Below are 18,896 nucleotides of genomic sequence, written 5' to 3' on the forward strand. Positions count from 1 at the left end.
GGCTGCGGTTCTCTCGATCTATCTATCAACCTTTTCTTCCACACTTTTTCCTTCCACTAAACTTTCTGTTAACATGCTTGGATACAGCACTCTGTGAACAGCCATCAACTACGGCAATGAATGCTTGTGGCTTACCCTCCTTGTGAAGGGTGTCAATGATTGTCTTCTGGACAACTGTCAGATCAGCAGTCTTTCCCCATGATTGTGTATCTTAGTGAACCAAACTGAGAGACCATTCTGAAGGCTCAGGAAACCTTTGCAGGTGTTTTGAGTTGATTAGCTGATTGGCATTTCACCATATTCTAATTTGTTGAGACTTAAACTACTTCAGTCTGTGTGCATTGAATTTATTTAATACACGAGTTTCACAATTTGAGTTCAATTACTGAAATAAATGAACTTTTCCACGACATTCTAATTTATTGAGATGCACCTGTATATTAGCCCTCTATGGCATGGTGTTGCCCTCAGAGGGCTAGTAGTAAAAAAAAAAAAAAAAATGTTTTACTTTTTATTTTAGTGAAGCAATGCATCAGATGCTGGTAGGTCATATGACAATGACAACATGGCCAATGTAGTATGTATAGTAAACAATTTTAATGCAGAAAAAAAAAAAATTATAACAGGAAGACGAAATCTTATAAGAACAAGACAACAAAATTGCTTGTGTTTCTCGATACGAGTAAGGTTGTTGGAGCAGGTCTATGAGATTAGATAATACAGGGAAATAACTGACGACTAACTGAAGACTCTTGGGTTTGATGTATCTTTATTTGCCAAATGAGTAGCAGTCCTTGTCTTTTCCATGAAGGGCTGTTTCACACAGCGGCACCCATATCAACATGTAGTGAAGCTTGTGTTTAAAAAAAAAAGTTTGTTCATGTAACAGTATTCACACTTCATTGCGGTTTTCTGTAGTACATTGTTTTCCGCCAATATATAAGGCCCAAATAAACTGTTATAGTTATAGGCACAGCACTAAAATAAGATAAATAAAAGAATCACTTCTACATTGTCTAAATAAAATAAAATAAAATAAAATAAAATAAAATAAAAAGAATCAGTTACAGAAGCAAATACGATGAAACCAGTGGTACCCCACCATAAACCGTATAGAAAAGCTTCGAATAACGGACCGTTTTGCGATGCATTGCAAAGTTTCGTTTAACCATCACAGTTACCAGTTTAAAGCGTTCACTGTTCTCTGAGCGGCATGCAGAAGATGTTGAGCCTTGAGAACGTACTGTAAACATTACAGTGTTTTTTTTTTTTTTTTTTATTGCTTACACAATCACTGAAACTATGGCTCCTTGTCGCCACACTCTACACACAAAACATTTTACATATCTCGCAAAATTAAATACTTTTCAAAACTATTTTAATTCTTAAAAATTGTTTTAAAATAACTCTTTTGCAAGTAAAAGTACTATCTTGTGTCTTTTGCCTGTTCAGTGTGCAGTGTTTATCACAGCACCCACACATGTATGTGCAAAAATACACTGTAAATACAGTATGCACAACTGATGAGCGTTACAGTTATTGAACTGGACTGAATCAACACTGAACTAACTTGAGCTGTATAATGACACTTGTTTGAATTTGTTACTACTGCTTTGAAACAATCTGTGCTGTATAAAGCATTAGAAAAAAAGATGACTTGACTTGTATGCATATTCAGAATATATTTACAATATACTGTAAGCAGAAATGCATAGGAGAATTTTTTTGTTTGTGAATAATTTTTTGATTTTGACTTGGTCTGAAGATATGGTATATGAGCGTATGGTGTGCCTCAGAAATAACTTTGAGAGTGTAGGCAATTAAAAAAAAAAAAAAAAAACTATTAGAGTATTTGAGTCTGGTTTCATGTAGTGACAAAACAAAAAAACAAGTACATCTGACTTACTCCAGTTTGAGGGTCACTGTATATTTGGATGTAAATGTAGTGCTTTGCAACATCCAAGAATAAAATCAGTGTTGTAATCCAGAAATTCATTTATTTTCTGCAGAGAGTCTGGTCTCTAACAGCAGAATGTGTCCATTGGTTGCAGTGCTTGTGTGTGCTGTGTGAAACAGGCTCGGGATCAGGACCTCCCGGATCACACACCTGCTTTTAGAGTTTACTAGCGACCATCTTGATATACTGCAGGGCGTTATGTGCTGCGGTGTTGTGGGCGTTACTGCTGGTCATCCCTGTGCCGTGGCACACCGTCACCGGCCGGGTGGACAGTTCCACCAAACACTGGTACTGACCGTTCACTGTCAGCTCATCTGCAAAACACACACACACACACACACACACACACACACATATACATATATATCAAACAAATCCTGCCCGGATGACTCAAAATGACACAAACTGAGAGACGAGAACCAACCGATGTCTATGTATGTGACCTGAAAGCCCAGCTCCAGTGAGATCTCCAGCAGCATCTGAATGTAGTCTGTGTTCGGGAGGCTGAGCGGCGTCCTCCTCAGGAGGGAAATCTTCTCCCCTGTGGCCTGCCGTAAGCTTTCCACATACACGCGAGAAGGTGGGCTCTGGGGACCACAGGAGACGATGGGTCAAAACTAGACAGGTGAGCACATCTGATCTGATTTAAAGGGTTAGTTCACCCAAAAATTAAAATTCTGTCATTAATCACTCACTCTCTTGTTGTTCCAAACCCATAAGACCTTCATTCATCTTCGGAACACAAATTAAGATATTTTTGATGAGATCCGAGAGCTTTCTGACCCTCCATAGAGAGCAAGGTAACTACCACAGTCAAGGCTCAGAAAGGTAGTAAGGACATCATTAAAATAGTCCATGTGTTGTGGTACTCTCCATAATGGCAGAAGATGGTAACTCGCGGGACAGGAATTGTTGAATAAAGTCGTTATTTTTGTTTTTTTGCACACAAAAAAGTATTATCATAGCTTCATAACATTATGGTTGGACCCCTGATGTCACATGGACTATTTTAATGATGCCCTTACTACCTTTCTGGGCCTTGAGCGTGGTAGTTACCTTGCTGTCTATGGAGGGTCAGAAAGCTCTCGGATCTCATCAAAAATATCTTAATTTGTGTTCCGAAGATGAACGGAGGTCGTACGGGTTTGGAATGATATGAGGGTGAGTAATTAATGACAGAACTTAAATTTTTGGGTGGATTATCGCTTTAAATCCCAGCTCCTCCACGGTACTTCCCCCTGTTGCTCATTTTGTGTTTGTGAGAGGAAGCACCTCATGATTTGATGGTGACTCATTCATCCGTGATTCAATTCCAAAACAATTCCTCAAGCTGAAATATTGATTCAACCGGCACAAGAGCACAAATCATTTATGAGCCAAAGTGACACATCAAATCCTATTTAAGGGTTTTTCCTTCAACTTCAGGCTTTTTTTTAATGTTCCAGGGGGTGATTTTTCTTTCTTTTTTTTTTAACGCTTGAAACTGCCTTTGTACCACGGCTTCATCATTTACTTTTGTTATAGAAACGTTATGTAAACCAGTTTTTTCAGGCACTGGTTTATTTTATCACACTTTATCTATTTGCACATATCTATTCATTAATATCTTTTCCTCCCTGCACTGTGACAGAAATTTTGAACCAAGCTTCATCCAATATTCAGATTCTGTCCTAGAAATGAGTGCATACTGAATTAGATAATGCCTAATTTACATATTTAAACAACATTTCTGACAGCTTTTAATACGAAACAGTTGTCTTCATGTGCTATGATTAATCAACTGCGGACAGTCTGTGACATCACTGATCTATTATATGTAGTTTAGGCCTGGTTTTCAACTAAACTCGTTTTACCCCCAGAAATTAAAATAAATAATAATAATAATTAACAGGGGCATTAGTACTGGTATCAGCGATAACAGTCTTGCTACTTAGTAAAAAGATACCATTAAACAAATACTTTAAATATAAAATATTGAAAACACTGTCTTTATGTTGCTTCCACTTCAGATTTATTGTGTATATTTTCTGTATAATTAAAATTTTTAATATTAGACTTGATTAATAATGAATTATTTTTTAATCAATTCAACAGCACAAATATTTTTTTCAGTTATGATTTGCTCATAATAAATTTTCGTTGTTAGTATTTATTTCATTTTCAATATACTTTAGAGATTATGATGCAGAAAAAATGCTTCCAATGTCTAAAAATAAAGCATATTCATCATTTTTGTCCTTGTGTTTGAATCTAAAGGCTCTCAGGTATGTTAACGTGCACACATATCTCAGTATAAGTGCATCTTGGGGGGGTTTATGCACTCTAGGTGCATCTTTCTTAAACGTGTAATTGTGAACGTTTCCGGATGGTTTTAGTGAAAGTATCACAATGCATCAGTGAACAGATGAACGTCACTAACCCATGTGATCTCGGTAGATCCGGACAGACTCTGTAGTTTCCCCAGCATGCGTTCAGCTGCTGCGCGTCTGGCCAGCTTTTTGGAGCTGCCGGTGCCTAATGAGAGAAAGCACATCATGAAGCATCAGTACCTGTGCGCTAAGAGTGCAGCGTGACGTCACAATACGAAGAGCGGCCAACGGCACCTGACTCCTCCAGGCCTTCCAGACGACAGGCCACGGAGAACTCCTTCATGTGATCCGGCCCCGTCTCCATACACACCACATACTCCGGCAGACACCACACTCTGTGCATGGCCAGCTCCTGACACAACACACAGCAGCATTCAAACACACTCGAAATATATACATGCTATAATAATAATAACTAGATTTTAAAAAGAACTCTGTCATGACCGACTTCATGTAGGCTTGGGGAAGCGTAGGCAGAACTGAAAAAAAAAAGTATCACAGGTTCCAAAAAGACTATTAGGCACAACAACGCTGATAATGAATCTGCACATCAGAACGATTTCTGAAGGATCACGTGACGCTGAAGACTGGAGTAATGATGCTGGAAATTCATCACAAGTATGATGAATTTATTTTAAGTGTATCAAAATATACTCAGAAGACGAAGAATTGTTTAAAATTTAAACAGCACCCTGTCTTTCCCAAGCCAACACCATCAGCATCACAGTGCAGCGTGACCAGATACCTGCAGGACTCCCACAGGGTTGGATGTGTCGCCGGCTTCAGGAGAAAAACCATCTCTCTGATCACTGCGAAAGATTCAGAAAACATGAGTCTAAACTCAAGGAACTGAGCTATAAAGACGCATATCGCTGTCTACAGTGTCTGCTTTACTTTGGCTGGGTGTCTCGTTTCAATAATTTCAAGGCGGCTTCTGCAGCTTCATGTTTAGCAGCCTTTTTAGTGGATCCTCGACCTTTAAGAACAAAATGTTATGTATTAGAATACTAGTGTGCACTCTATACTCTTACTAGGTGGTATTTAAGTGTGTGTGTGTCTGTGTGTGTGTGTGTGTGTCAGACCTTTGCAGGTGATTTCTCCTATGGTGACAGTGAGCATGAAGCAGGGCTGGTGCGTGTCTCCGTCAGACTGGATGAGCTCGTACACGGGCGCGCGGCCGATCTTAATGCCGTGCTCGTGCAGGATCTGGACGGGTGTTTTCTCCTGACAGCGCTGCTGAGCCATGGTGACACTGAGACGAGAATAACATATTAATACCTCGGCGGAATAATGATGGAACATGATACAAAGATGTTAGAAAAAAAACAAACACACATTAAAATATCTAACGCAGATATTGACCACTGAGTCAGAGACACTCGATTATAACATAAACAAAACATCCTGCCTGTCTGTAAGTGCAGTCAATAAAAACAGTCCGCCATCCACCTCAGATATTACAGTAAACAGAAACGTACGTGTTTGGAAACAAAAGCTGTTAAATACATACATATGCGTGTGTGTGTGTAGTAGTAGTAGTAGAAAATAAGATTATATGTCAAAGAGCTTCTTACTGAGAATCAGCCATTATTGCTCTGCGTGTGCCGCTTCTACGTTGATTGACAAACTCCCTGGCCAATAGTATTCCACTATACTGACTATAAGCCCCGCCTTCCGCGCGGTTCCGCGCCATAGCCCCTCCCACAGGGGAAACTCCCAGTTTAGCAACAAATAATGCGTAACGTGGCGGAATCCCGAGGTGGAGACTAGAATGTGTTTCTCTTGAATTAATGTCAATAGAGGAGACACTTCACCGAGTTTGTGTGGAAACAACCATAGACAGTAAAAGAAATGGACACAGCGACCCCATTGGAACTCAATTGAGGCAAGTGAAGCCCGTTGGCGATTTTTAGAACTTCCTGACGCGCAGACTCAAACTAAGCTCCCATGTCTGACAGATGTAAAACCTTCTAGTAGCTGTGGTGCAAACTGCCATCGTTAATCTTGCAGAGAGCGGCGAGTTTGAGCAGGGAGTTCTTTGGCCTGAGTGAGCAGGAGTAAGTATTCCGATTAATTTTTTGTATGGTTTTTAAAATGTAACGCCAGTACGCCATATCTAACCCGATATATACTGTGCGACAGAGAGTCGAGTGGTTATGACGCAATCGTTAGCCTATTTTTACAAAAAACTGTTTCTATAATGTAACATAGAAGGTAAGGAGCCCTTTATACATAGAAATAATAATGGACAAATGGAGTCTTTAAAAACGCCTATATGTCAAAGTGACGCAAAAATGAATGGGAGTCAATGGGATGCTAATATGGCGGCATACTTCAACTTCCGGTCGATCTCGCCACTGTTTAAGGCGAGTTTACATCTCTGGCTCTACTTGTGGGAGTGGTTGTATATATATATATATATATATATATATATATATATATATTATTATTATTATTATTATTTAATTTTTTATTTCTATGCTCGTGGGATTGGTTGTAACCAGTCTATAATTGTAACCCCCTTTTTTTTTTTTACAGTTTATGGTTGCAATCAACCGGATTCAGATTTAAGCTTTATTTTGGCACACTAAAAGGAAGCTTCTGTACTAGTAACCAGGGATGGGCAGTATTTCGGATAGCCTACATGTATTTAAAATACATATTTGAAATACAAAATACTTTTTTGTATTGTGTACATTAAAACCTTTGAATTTATTATTATTATTATTTGACATTTTTCCACACAGTATTTTGTATTTGTATTTAAATACATTTTTCCACACAGTATTTTGTATTTGTATTTAAAATACATTTCCATGTATTTATGCATATTACTTAAACATTCAAGAACTAAACGAAATGTCTCAAATGGGAAAACAACAACAAAATTACGAAAAACTGTGTCCACTTTCTTTTGTGTGCAGCTGTATTTCCTTCTCTTTAGTAAGGCTGTTTACTGAGTCTGTAGATGCTCGGGGCTTTTCTGTGTTTACCCAGCCACTCGATATAAACATCTCATGAATATTTAGTTGGTCAACATACATTTTTTATTTGATTTATTTAGGGTGCAGAGGACAATAAACAGCAGCTGCAGGAGGCTTTCCCTTTACATTGAAATATCATTATTTAACTAATAAACCACCAGTTGCAACAGTCCCCTCTTGTGCGGAAAATATCCATTTATGCTCTTATCCAGAGCTACAAACAAAAGTGCTTTAGCATCAAATATGAGAGTGTCGTGCCCTCTGGACAAATACATACAAGTGCAATAATCCCAGTACAACATAAACAGCACTGTTTTGGGGTGAATTTGGAAATTAAATGTTCTTTTATCACTTCATGATGTTATTGACAATATAATTTTAAACAACTCCATATTTGTTTATTACATAAAATATTATTTTTTTCATTAGGTAAATGGAAATTACTGTATGTGAACAGTATTTTCACAAGATAATCATCCCCCCAGCTACATCTGTGTGTGTGTGTGCGCTGTGTATGCTGTCTGAGAGCTTTCATGAACTGCAGCAGGACATTATGGAAGGGGTCGCTGAGCTCTGGGTGCAGGGAAAACCACTCTCTTGGTGAGGGTGAACTCTGGCTGTGGCATCTGCTTCCTCAAACCGCTTTTGTCCGTCTTTTTGCTCACATCGCTGTTCACCTGCGTCAGAATGGAGAGTAGATCTATTCCCCTACATGCACAAAAGAGACAAAATCAGACATCCAACCAATGTCCACAGTCAAATTTAGACACAGTTACAGTTAGTTACAGACAGTGACTTCCGACTCAACCAGTGTGTGATTGTATGATACTTTTAAAAGAACTGACTCATAAGAGTCATTCATTCTCAGATACACCGATCAGGCATAACATAACGACCACTGACAGGTGAAGTGAACAACACTGATTATCTCTTCATCACTATAGTGGCTGGGATATATTAGGCAGCAAGTACACATTTTGTGAGCATCAGTGTGTAGTAAAATGCAATAGAAAGACGTGCTTACCTTGGCACCAGCCGCTGCAGGCTGCGGCAGAGCGACTGTATAAACCAGGTTCCCTTGCCCTTTTCCCTGTATGAGACGTAGTGTGGTACAGTGGACATGGCTAACAGGTAGTCTGCCATCTCTGGGATGGAGTCTCTGGGTACAGCTGCATCGCTGCATAGCGCGTCCTCATCTTCTGAGCAAGTTTGAGGAAAAACTGCTGGCTGATTTTCGGTACCCCTGCAGGCCTGGATGAAGAACAGTTTGGGTTTTTTGTAGAGAGATGGACAATGATTTGGACTCAGGGTCTCTATCAGCTCCCTAAAGGTGACAATCTCTCCATCGACCCCGAAGATGCCTTTTACTTGTCCGTGGCTCAACACACAGCACACCACGCAATCCGCCGGCGTGTGGTCACGAGCCGCCAGGCTCCTCAGCCCCTGCAGGATCTGATTGCGACTGCAGTCCTGTTCAACCAGCACCTCAAATCCCAACCACTTGAACACAACCTTCAGGCTTTCTGTACAGACACAAATGGACAGTGGAGTGTTACGCAACAGCAGCGACTTTCTGCACATGACCAAATGCACGACTCTTATTTTTTTTTTTATGCAGTGCAATCATTAGTGCCTGCCCATTTTTTATATTTTCCGCTAAGTTGGTTCTGTGAGTATTTTTTTCACTAATTTTAAAATATAATTAAAATATCTATTTTTTTAAATTATATTTAAGTTTATTGCAAAATACGCATATATTTACAAATATTTAATTGGTTTGAGTGTTGGGAGACTCGATTGGCCTGCTGGCACGTGTGTGCCTGATAACTGGTTTCTATATGTGTGTTTTATTACACTAACCTTTGTCAATATCTGTTCCTTCTCTGTTCCCCAGTGTGCATGCACTGAAGTCATAGTTGTTGATGATTAGACAGACACCTCTCCTGTCCCCCTTCATCTCATACTGCTGGATCTACCACACAAACGGCACAATTGTTAAGAAGTCCAGTATAACGTAATAATATATATACAAAAATATAGTGAGCTGCATAGATCATGGCCGAATAGAGCAAAACTGACTATTAAACAATTAGATTAAGTTTTCTAGTGAGTCCGATGATCTTAATCTGCTGGTTCAAGTGTGTTTAATTAGGGTTGGAGCTAAACTCTGCAGAACAGCGGCGTGCAGACCTACCCAGACCTTCACATGTGACCTTTATAGGAGATGATTAATTCATTTCACCTATGAGCGGTCATAATGTTTTGCCTCATCAGAATCAACTCAGCAGTCAATGCTTGGGTAGGAAGTGTGTAGATTTGTATTTAGCCAACCATCATGAAAACAATCCTCAAGTGAACACAGGAACTGTATAACATTTGAACTGATTCTGAAAGTTTTGGTCTGATAACAGCAGGCCCTGTTCACACCAAGGATGATAACTATAAAGATAACGATAAAGTTATAGTTTTAAAAATCGTTCTAAATATTAAATAGCAGCGTCCACACCACAGCTATAACGATAAAGGCACAGAGAAACGATATCTTTGGAATCACTTTCAGAGTGATTTTTTTCCATCTGTTGAAAGATAGAAACACTGTCGGCCAATCAGAATCAATCCTGCTATCACCAGCTCGAGAATTTAAAGCAGAATCGGAGCTTGTGCTTAAAACAGACAGAGACAGACAGAGCTTGTGTTGCCATGTTGAGAGAAATGGGGAGTAAGTTCAGAGGCGTTGTGTTCGCTGTGTGAACGTTACTGTAGTTCTAGACTAAGTATGAACACTCATCTCACAGCACAAAAACAGATTCGGCATTCCTCAAAATGAATAAAAACAGACAAATGCAAACTCAGAATATTATACAAACCTGCAATAATTAGATATGTCAAATAAGATAAATATCATTTATGTATTTAATCCCGTTTTATTAACCTTTGCTACTGACCTTCGATGATCCAATTCAACCATACTAAAAAGCAAAAATTTGTGTTTTATTTTTGTTATTGTTTCTTGAACTTTCTTCTCCTGCGTCATATTCTTCATGCAAATTGTTTGAGCTGCGCCTTCTACTGTACAGACGTGAATTTACATTTCCCTCAGCCTGAGGCGTATTCATTTCACTTTTGTTGTGAAAGGGCTTTTACATTTGTAAAATAAAGAAGAACTTTTTTATATTAAAAACAAACAAGCAAGCCCTGCCCAGATTTGAAAAGTAACGTAAAAGTAACATAACGCATTACCATGCCCATTATTTTCCATAAACCGAAAAGTAGTAACGTAAAAGTTAAAGCATAACGCATTAATTATCCATAAACACGTAATGACAGTAATGTACATTATTAGTGTACTTTTTATTATGTATATATAGTACACAATTATTATTTAGTAACATGGATTACTTTTATAAATTATATATAAATAAACTTTAAACCCCTTAAATATATACATGCTGTGTGTGTATTTATATATACTAATATAGGTAATACAATAATTAATTCAAATCAACCTCTAAATTAACAAATAGGCGTGAATGGGCCTTAAAGGTACATTACGGGTTCATTAGAAGTAATTCACTTCTATTGTTCAAGTAACCTCTATTTTAGCAAAGAAATTAGTCAAATAATTTGTTAGAACCAATATTATGCTACAAATGCTGCTGATTATGCTAAACATGTACTGAACGGAGCATAAAGATCTAATGTATAAAGGCATTGATCTTACCTCTGGATTTGGGAAGTTTAAGCTCTTGTTTTCAATCACTGAGTGGGAATCCGAATTCTGGCACTGATCTAAGACATAGAGATGAGACTTTTTTTGTTTAGGCTTAAAACAGGGCTCGAACATGATGCTGCATTGGAGATTTACTGCAGTACCTCCACTAGTCGAAGCAGGACCTTCAGTTAGACTAAGTCTGTCAACCTGCTCCTCCATTATGCCAACTGCTAATAAGAGCAACAGCAAACAACTACATTTTAGTATTTAAAACGTTGTTTGTTTGTATATTTCAATATGTTTTACATGGAGTTTCTTACAAGATTACTTTCTGCAAAGCATGCAAAGTAAACTCACCGTGTGCCAGTATTGTCAGTGCTGAGGGCTGTAGAATGAAAACAGAAAGAGACAACGTTTCACAGCATGTAGTAGCCTAAGGGCTATTTTATCACAGTGGAACACAAAAGGCTGTCAAACTAAACATGGCATACAATAGTTCATATACATCTACATACACTACCGTTCAAATGTTTGGGGACGTCTTTTTTTTAACCAGCAAGGGCACATTAAATCAATCAAAAGCAACAGTAAAGACATTTATAATGTTTCATGAAAACTTCAAATAAATGCTGTTCTTTTGAACTTTCAATTCATCAAAGAACCCTAAAAAAAAAAAAAAAAAATATATATATATATATACATACATAAACATATCTACATACATATATATATATATATATATAGTGTTTTCCACAAAAAATATTCACTGATAATAAAAAGAAACATTTCTTGAGCAGCAAATCAGCTATTTGAATGATTTCTGAAGGATCATGTGACACTGGAGAAATGATGCTGAAAATTCATCTTTGCATCAGGAATAAATTACATTTTAAAATATATTCAAAGAGAATAACAGTTATTTTAAACTGCAACAATATTTCACAATATTACTCTACTTTTGATCAAATAAATGTAGCCTTGCTGAGCACATTAAGAAAATACAAAACAACTTTTGAACAGTAGTGTAGATTAAGATTTCAATGAAAATCTGGAAATCTTCCCCTCGGGCATAAACATTTTTTTTTTCCTGTTGTGTTCCAGAGAAGAAATATGACATGGGGATGAGTAAAACATCCACAAAAATATGTGCATTAATGCAAATTAAGGAAAGAAGTTATACCGAAGCAGGAGTAATCTTCCCGATCTCCTGAGAAATAACCATCCCACCAGCTGAAAAAAGAGAGAAAAAAAAATACACATACTGCATATGTAGAAAAACGCATTATTGCTTAATTCTTTAACACATAAAATCATTTTATCTCCTTGCAGTTTTGATTTATAATAGTTTAGCTTATGTTAAATATAAGAGAGGCAAATTAACATTTCATCCAAAAACAGCCACTCACGCTCGTAACGCTCCGTTTTGTATTGAATAATCCTTTTTTCTAAACTGGGATTGATATCTGCTATAATTTTCTGCAGAACGCCCAAATTATTTTCACCCAAAAGGTCTTCCTTCTCCATGTCCAGAAACAACTGCAACAGCGTCTAAAACACATGATTGTTCATAGAAAGTTTAGTCAAACATCACAGTCTTGTCACATGCAGAGGTGTGATGTCTCTCACCGTGTCCTTCTCCAGTTTTTTGCGCGACAGTGTTTTCAACAGGAGGAATTTGATGTTTTTCAGGTCCTGATCACAGATGGACTCTGACAGCTCGTACAACAACTGTCTGAAATCCAGAAAAAAAAGAAAAAAAAATACTGATTATTTTATTACAAAGGACCTATATATTTATATATATTTTTTTTAGTCATTATAAAATAAAGTCGCCCCACAAAGAAACTATATGAAACCTCACTGCATTAGTTTCTTTGCACATTTTTTTGGATAGTAGATATTTTCCAGGTCAGCATTCTGGCCTTTGACCTGAACAAACATCTGCATCCTCACCTGTACGGGGAGATTTGTTGACTGAAGACTGTGCTGTCGGTTTGCTTATAATCTTCTGAGGTCAAAATGCGGATCAGGCTGTTCTGTTTCATGATCCTGAGCAGCTCTAGAAGCAGAGACGGATCCTCACATGACAGCTGGTTCATCTTCTCCAGAAGACAGAACAGCTGTCCGGCTGAGCTCACGGTGCTGAGGTCTTTCAGACTCAGCAGATCAGAGCAGAGGAACACCAGGTCCTGCACCTCATCGCTAGTGAGCGACTCCTGCACTTTTAACAACACCCGCTGAAACTCCAAGTCCATCTAGAGAACACATGCATAACACTGCTGCAATAAAATTAACATTGATTTTACATACTATTTAATACATTTAAATGTACCACAGGCAACCCCATAGTAAATAAAGTTAAAGACGAAGCCTGTAGGCCCTTCTGTGAAGTGCAAACCAGTTTCCGGCCTGCCATGCCATATCACAAGAGATACAACCAAAACAAAGTTATCTTTTTTTTTGTTTTAAATTTACTCTTACATGTGGAGAATATAAGTGAATTTAATTTTAAATGTACATTTTAATATAGTATAATGCAGCATATAGTTTTGGTTTATTACAGATTATTGACCTTTTGTAGTAAACGTTTGTGCTTCTCTGTTTTGTATAGTCTATCTCACATGGTCCAAAAATTGTGGAGTTTGTTTGCTTGACCAATTTAAAATTTTCCTATTATTACCTTATGGTAATTTAAAAACAACAACTTTATTATACTTGTTTTAACCACAACAGCTATTTTTGTGTCATGACCCACAACATATTTGAAACTGGACCTCAAACACGTTGATATAGTGCACAAATGTTTTATTGCGGCTGGGGTTTCATTATATGGCAGGGGTGGAGATTTGGGGAGTTTAACCATCTTTTCAACGCTTTTTCTTTATTATGCCTATTCTCTGTAAGTTTCTAGATTTCTGACATGTAGAAAGTGTAATCATATTAACATCTTTTATTGTATGGGCCAAAACCATTAAGACATTTTTAACATATTGTGCTTTTTGTACAGTACAATACTGCCAAACTACTCAAATTACAGCATAAATGCCTTTAAATTTTTCTTTTAGGTGTAACTTCTTTCTTATTTCTCTGTATATTTTTCTTGTAAAATTTATGTTCTGTACATTTTCTATTTCTTTCTCATTATTTCAAACTATGTGCATTGTTTAGCACTGTTTCTGTATGCAGCTCATCTGTAAACCCCTGGCAATTTGAATAAATATTTGACATGTTATTCTCAACTCAAGACAGGTTTGGTCACACTTCAGCTTTTACTCGAAATCTGTCTTGTTACTGGAAAAGCTGTTATCTTCAGCTGAACTACTTTTATAAAATCCAGTTAGGTAAGTGTCACAATGTTGTGTTACTGTTCAGCAATGCTTTGATGTTAGTCACTCTAGTGACTCATAACTGTCCCAGACATATAGCCTGAACTGTTTGCGCACTTTGTATTTGTAAGTTTTAATTTTTGGTTATTCCAATCTCCTGGTCACATGACCCAATGATGTCAGACCAGTTGTAATATCTTCACACAATCCTGACACACATCTTACTGGATTTTGACACGGTTAACCACCAGATCCTCCTGTCAACCCTACTGGCGAAGTGCATCTCAGGAACCGCACTCCAGTGAGTCTTACCTCTCCGATAGGTCCTTCAAAGTATCTTGGAGAGGTGAGGTGTCCAAGTCGCAACATCTTACTACTGGGGTGCCTCAGGGCTCAGTTCTTGGACCACTTCTCTTTTCTGTCATTCAGATACATGGCTTTTCATACCACTGCTATGCTGATGACACTTAACTCTACCTCTCATTCCATCCTGATGATCCGACGGTAGCTGCTCGCATCTCAGCTTGTCTAACAGACATTTCTTGCTGGATGAAGGACCATCATTGCTTGTGGTTCCATCAAACCCATCATTTATCACAATTTCACCATCCAGTTAAGCACATCAACCATAACTCCTTCAAAAACAGCCAGAAATCTCGGAATTGATGTCCAGCAAATTTCTCAGACCACATTACTAAAACTGCCTGGTCCTGCAGATTTGCTTTATTCAACATCAAGAAGATCAGGCCCTTTCTTTCAGAACATGCTGCACAACTCCTTGTTCAAGCTCTTGTTCTGTCCAGGCTAGACTATTGCAACACTCTCTTGGCAGGTCTTCCAGCCAGTTCTATCAAACCTTTATAATTAATCCAGAACGTGGCAGCAAGATTAATTTTTAATGAACTGAAAATAATGCACGACACACCTCTGTTTATCAATTTGCACTGGCTACCAATACCTGCTCGCATAAAATTCAAGGCATTCATTTTTGCCTACAAAACCACCACTGGCTCTGCACCCCTTTACCTAAATTCATTACTTCAGACTTACTGTATATGCCCTCTAGAGGCTTGCTTTCTGCAAGTGAATGGTGTGTTATCGTGCCATCCCAAAGAAGCACAAAATGACCTGCCCAACCCAATCCGAGCAGCTGAGTCCTTAGCCATCTTCAAGAATCGGCTTAAAACACATCTCTTCCATCTCTATTTGACCCTCTAACTTTAGCACTCTCTATTCGAATTCTATTCTTGAAAAAAAAAAAAAAACTGTATTCATTTACTAACTGCTTGTTTTCTTTAAAAAAAAACACTAGCTTCTCTAATCTTTTTGTATTCTATCTGTTTTCTTTTTATTTATTATATAGTTAACAGAAGCAAAAAAAAAAGTCACTACACTGGCTTGTTCTATTCTTTTTATATTCTATCTCTTTTCTTTTTATTTATTGTGTAATTTAAATAAAAAAAAAACTTGCTACATGTACTGCGTTAAGCTAACTGAGACTTGTTATAGCACTTGCATAAAAGAGAGTATCAATATTCAGTATTCAGTGCCTTATGTTATTTTCTGGAACACTGTCTTTAATAATGTAAATTGGACTCAAGTTTAGGCATTACCTCAAAAATTCCTCCTTACAAATAAGGTTAAGGAAATGAATTCATAGAGTTTATCCAACAAAAGAATTCCTATAACAATTAAACATTTATATTATTTTAAAACTCTCATTTGTTTTTTGTCCTGCCAATATACCCAGCATTTTTGGAATAATGTGGAGGTTCTTATTGCTGAAAATATATTAAAGACATTTTCCTTAACTTATAAACAAATGATTTTGGGTTATTATATGAGTGATCACTCTTTAAAGGATGTTGGTTTTATTATACATTTTATTTTATTTTTATGCAAATTTCACATTCATAAATGCAAGTTTACAAAAGGCAATCCTCTTTTTATGGTGCTTGAATAAAGAGATTAAAATGTATGTAGATGTGATGTCAAAATCTAAAGTAAAGCAATTAAAATGATTAATATATGCTCCTTCTTTAACTTTTACACATAATAAAAATACATAAATAAGAATAAATAATGGTGTTGACCTGCAAAGTATATTTTCTGTATTAAAATTGCATTGTAATATCCTATGGAAATGGAAATATATGTATAATATATATTTGTCTGTAAACTGATGCATACCCTCTCTTCTTTTCTTTTTCCTTGTTCCTTCTTGAGGAATGTGAAATGTTTTTGTCAATTATATTTAAATGGTCATGTGATCTAATGATGTCACTTTGCCTCTGATATATCTGCAGAAATGCCAAACCATCAGCTTGGATGTTCCATTTGTATATAGTGGAGCTTTCCCTTTATTGAAAGTTGTCCATGGCTTTAAGTATTTTAAAATCTCATGAAGATTATACGTTTAGCAACATTTCACCTGATGTGGGCATAAATGTAGGGTACTTAAACTTATGTTTCCTCACACAAACTTTTGAATTATTGAATGAATATTAATAGACAAATTAAAATTCAAAATCCCCTTACAGACAAGCTGATTTAATGGTTGTAGGAATGAATGGTACAGTGGACTTTGCACTAGTTTACGACATTTGAGGCCTGTTGGCTTTTGGAGAACTCAAACTCTTTTGGACTAACAGGAATTTCATGCGGCACTGCTAATAACATTTGCCTACAAAAAGAGACAATTTGAGGGGATTTTCATAATGCTATAATTACACATTAATAAGAAGCTTACACCACCTAGTTTGGAAAATAATAACATTAGATGAGGGCTTACTGACATAGTTCTTTATACAAAATATATAAAAATAAATATGTGTGTCAGGATTGTGTGAAGATAGCTACAACTTGTGTGACATCATCGGGTCACATGAGCAGGAATTTATATAGATTTGAAAATTTAAAAAATTCATAACAAATTCACTATATATATATATATATATATATATATATATATATATATATAATATAGATTTATTAATACACACATATATATATATATTTAAAAATCTAAGTTATTTATTATATGCTGCATGTATCTATAAGTACACTGTAGGTGATTTGAGCTCTTTAGATAAAACAACCATAAAGTTAAATAGATTTATTAAGACACTCAGTTTACTTACATATTTATAAAAGCTAAAAAATTGTCTTTTTTCTATACTTAATCTGCTTGCTAAACTACACATGTAAAAGGATCACGTTTTCAGTGTTTTTATGGAATAATGCACATATTTAACCAACTTTATTATGGATTTTGTACATTTGAGACACTCCCTAACTTGACGTACACAACTCGGACTTTTTAACCTCTGATGCTTAAAACAATTATCCAATAATATTATTATTCATTCCGATATTATCTTTTTAAATGAGATCTGAACGAGATACAGCATGAGCCATGACGCGATTACATATAAATCAATGCTGAAGAACGATTCGTTTATTTCGGCTCAGTCGATCTCGCTGATGGGGAAACGAAGAATTAAGTTAATAAATCAATTAAAGATTGGTGCCTAATATAGTTGTACCCTGTCAAAAAGTACCACAGAAGGAATCAGTGAATCCTTTTGGCTAAAAAGGAACAGAGATGACAAAAATCCCTAACAATAAACCAACGCATTACAAACTCATTCTTTAATTTATGATCTGCTTTGATCACTGGTTTATTTTTCACCAATCATTCCAATAAAAGAAAACAACAACAACAACAACAACAACAACAAGCTTACTCTGAAAGTCTTGTGATCTAGAAAACACTTCTTTTTTTTCGTGTGTAAATTAAAAGCAGTTTAAACTCGTTTTAGATCTTCATGGTAGAGGTAAGTTTTTCTTACCTCTGTAAGTTAACGAAAGTCATCAGCAGCCTTAGTTCTTCTCGGTGTGAAGATACCGGCACTTGTTTTAAATGTTAATCTGCGACATTGTTTTCTTCTGTAAGGTAATGTTAAATATCGAAACTATAGTTTGTGGACACACCTCCTTCTCTACCACTTCCTTTATTTTAATGCAGAGAGCGAGGATGACTTGACAAACGGTGACAACTACTAAACGGCTTATTACTCAAAGGCCTTTACTATTATTGTGAAATCGGAAAACTAATAATATTCCACAAGCTTTCTTTCATTCTTCTTCTTCTGATTAACCCATTTAACTCACCGGTCACAATGGTGACCGTAAAAACAGGTTTTCATTTATAAAGCTCTAAAAACTTTACTGAATGATGTTTTAGTGCACTTCCTGCAAGTATAGAATAAAATAAATAAATAAAGGGTCTCAGTGAAATATGTGTTTCACATGATTAGTGCAAATTGTCACATGACCAGAGCAGTTTATTTCCTGCATGCCAACTTGAGATGATAACTGCACCAAAGCTCCAAACCAGAAGGCTTGTAAAGTATGTCAGCATAAAGATATGACAAAGATTTTTGGTGCACATTATCTTTAAGGTGTCTAGTATTAATATATAAATTAACATATATTCAGGTTTGTTGAGTTTGGTCATAAAATGAGTAAACATGTCACAATAGGATT

At 36.6% G+C, this 18,896-nt stretch overlaps 2 protein-coding genes across 7 annotated transcripts; both read right to left on the reverse strand.

Annotated features, from left to right (window-relative positions):
- Nucleotides 1-575: 575 nt before the first annotated feature.
- Nucleotides 576-6,045, reverse strand: prkra (protein kinase, interferon-inducible double stranded RNA dependent activator). Of its 4 annotated transcripts, none has more exons than XM_019081161.2 (8): nucleotides 5,901-6,045; nucleotides 5,409-5,578; nucleotides 5,221-5,302; nucleotides 5,072-5,135; nucleotides 4,561-4,678; nucleotides 4,377-4,471; nucleotides 2,382-2,544; nucleotides 576-2,271 (listed from the first exon to the last, which is right to left on the reverse strand). In XM_019081161.2, the coding sequence occupies exons 1-8, from the start codon at nucleotides 6,017-6,019 to the stop codon at nucleotides 2,114-2,116; spliced, it is 969 nt and encodes a 322-aa protein (XP_018936706.2). In that variant the 5' UTR covers nucleotides 6,020-6,045; the 3' UTR covers nucleotides 576-2,113. The 4 variants fall into 4 exon arrangements, with proteins under 4 accessions (XP_018936706.2, XP_018936707.2, XP_042619135.1 ...); XM_019081162.2 differs by having other exon boundaries at nucleotides 5,837-5,937; XM_042763201.1 differs by lacking the exon at nucleotides 5,901-6,045 and adding an exon at nucleotides 5,735-5,843.
- On the reverse strand, nucleotides 5,383-18,354 carry LOC109064153 (caspase-8-like). Of its 3 annotated transcripts, XR_006160737.1 has the most exons (12): nucleotides 18,200-18,354; nucleotides 12,976-13,277; nucleotides 12,649-12,754; nucleotides 12,429-12,570; nucleotides 12,203-12,252; nucleotides 11,380-11,407; nucleotides 11,184-11,252; nucleotides 11,032-11,099; nucleotides 9,171-9,282; nucleotides 8,335-8,833; nucleotides 7,810-8,018; nucleotides 5,383-5,403 (listed from the first exon to the last, which is right to left on the reverse strand). XR_006160737.1 is itself a non-coding variant. In XM_019081159.2 (11 exons), the coding sequence occupies exons 2-11, from the start codon at nucleotides 13,275-13,277 to the stop codon at nucleotides 7,862-7,864; spliced, it is 1,530 nt and encodes a 509-aa protein (XP_018936704.1). In that variant the 5' UTR covers nucleotides 18,200-18,354; the 3' UTR covers nucleotides 7,351-7,861. The 3 variants fall into 3 exon arrangements, 2 of the variants coding, with proteins under 2 accessions (XP_018936704.1, XP_018936701.1); XM_019081159.2 differs by lacking the exon at nucleotides 5,383-5,403 and having other exon boundaries at nucleotides 7,351-8,018; nucleotides 11,184-11,249; XM_019081156.2 differs by lacking the exon at nucleotides 5,383-5,403 and having other exon boundaries at nucleotides 7,351-8,018.
- Between the last annotated feature and the right edge of the window lie 542 nt (nucleotides 18,355-18,896).

This window comes from Cyprinus carpio, chromosome A9 (assembly GCF_018340385.1).
Source record: "Cyprinus carpio isolate SPL01 chromosome A9, ASM1834038v1, whole genome shotgun sequence".
In the NCBI taxonomy this organism is placed as follows: Eukaryota; Metazoa; Chordata; class Actinopteri; order Cypriniformes; family Cyprinidae; genus Cyprinus; species Cyprinus carpio.

Excerpts from the sequence above, each read along its gene's own strand:
- prkra (XM_019081161.2), bottom strand. The coding sequence starts at position 6,019 with ATGGCGCGGAACCGCGCGGAAGGCGGGGCTTATAGTCAGTATAGTGGA. Across the intron at positions 4,679-5,071 it reads ACCCTGTGGGAGTCCTGCAG|GAGCTGGCCATGCACAGAGT; the intron begins GTATCTGGTCAC and ends GTGTTGTGTCAG. Across the intron at positions 4,472-4,560 it reads GGAAGGCCTGGAGGAGTCAG|GCACCGGCAGCTCCAAAAAG; the intron begins GTGCCGTTGGCC and ends TTCTCTCATTAG.
- LOC109064153 (XM_019081156.2), bottom strand. The coding sequence starts at position 13,277 with ATGGACTTGGAGTTTCAGCGGGTGTTGTTAAAAGTGCAGGAGTCGCTC. Across the intron at positions 12,571-12,648 it reads AAAAACTGGAGAAGGACACG|ACGCTGTTGCAGTTGTTTCT; the intron begins GTGAGAGACATC and ends CATGTGTTTTAG. Across the intron at positions 11,253-11,379 it reads ACTGACAATACTGGCACACG|CAGTTGGCATAATGGAGGAG; the intron begins GTGAGTTTACTT and ends TGCTCTTATTAG.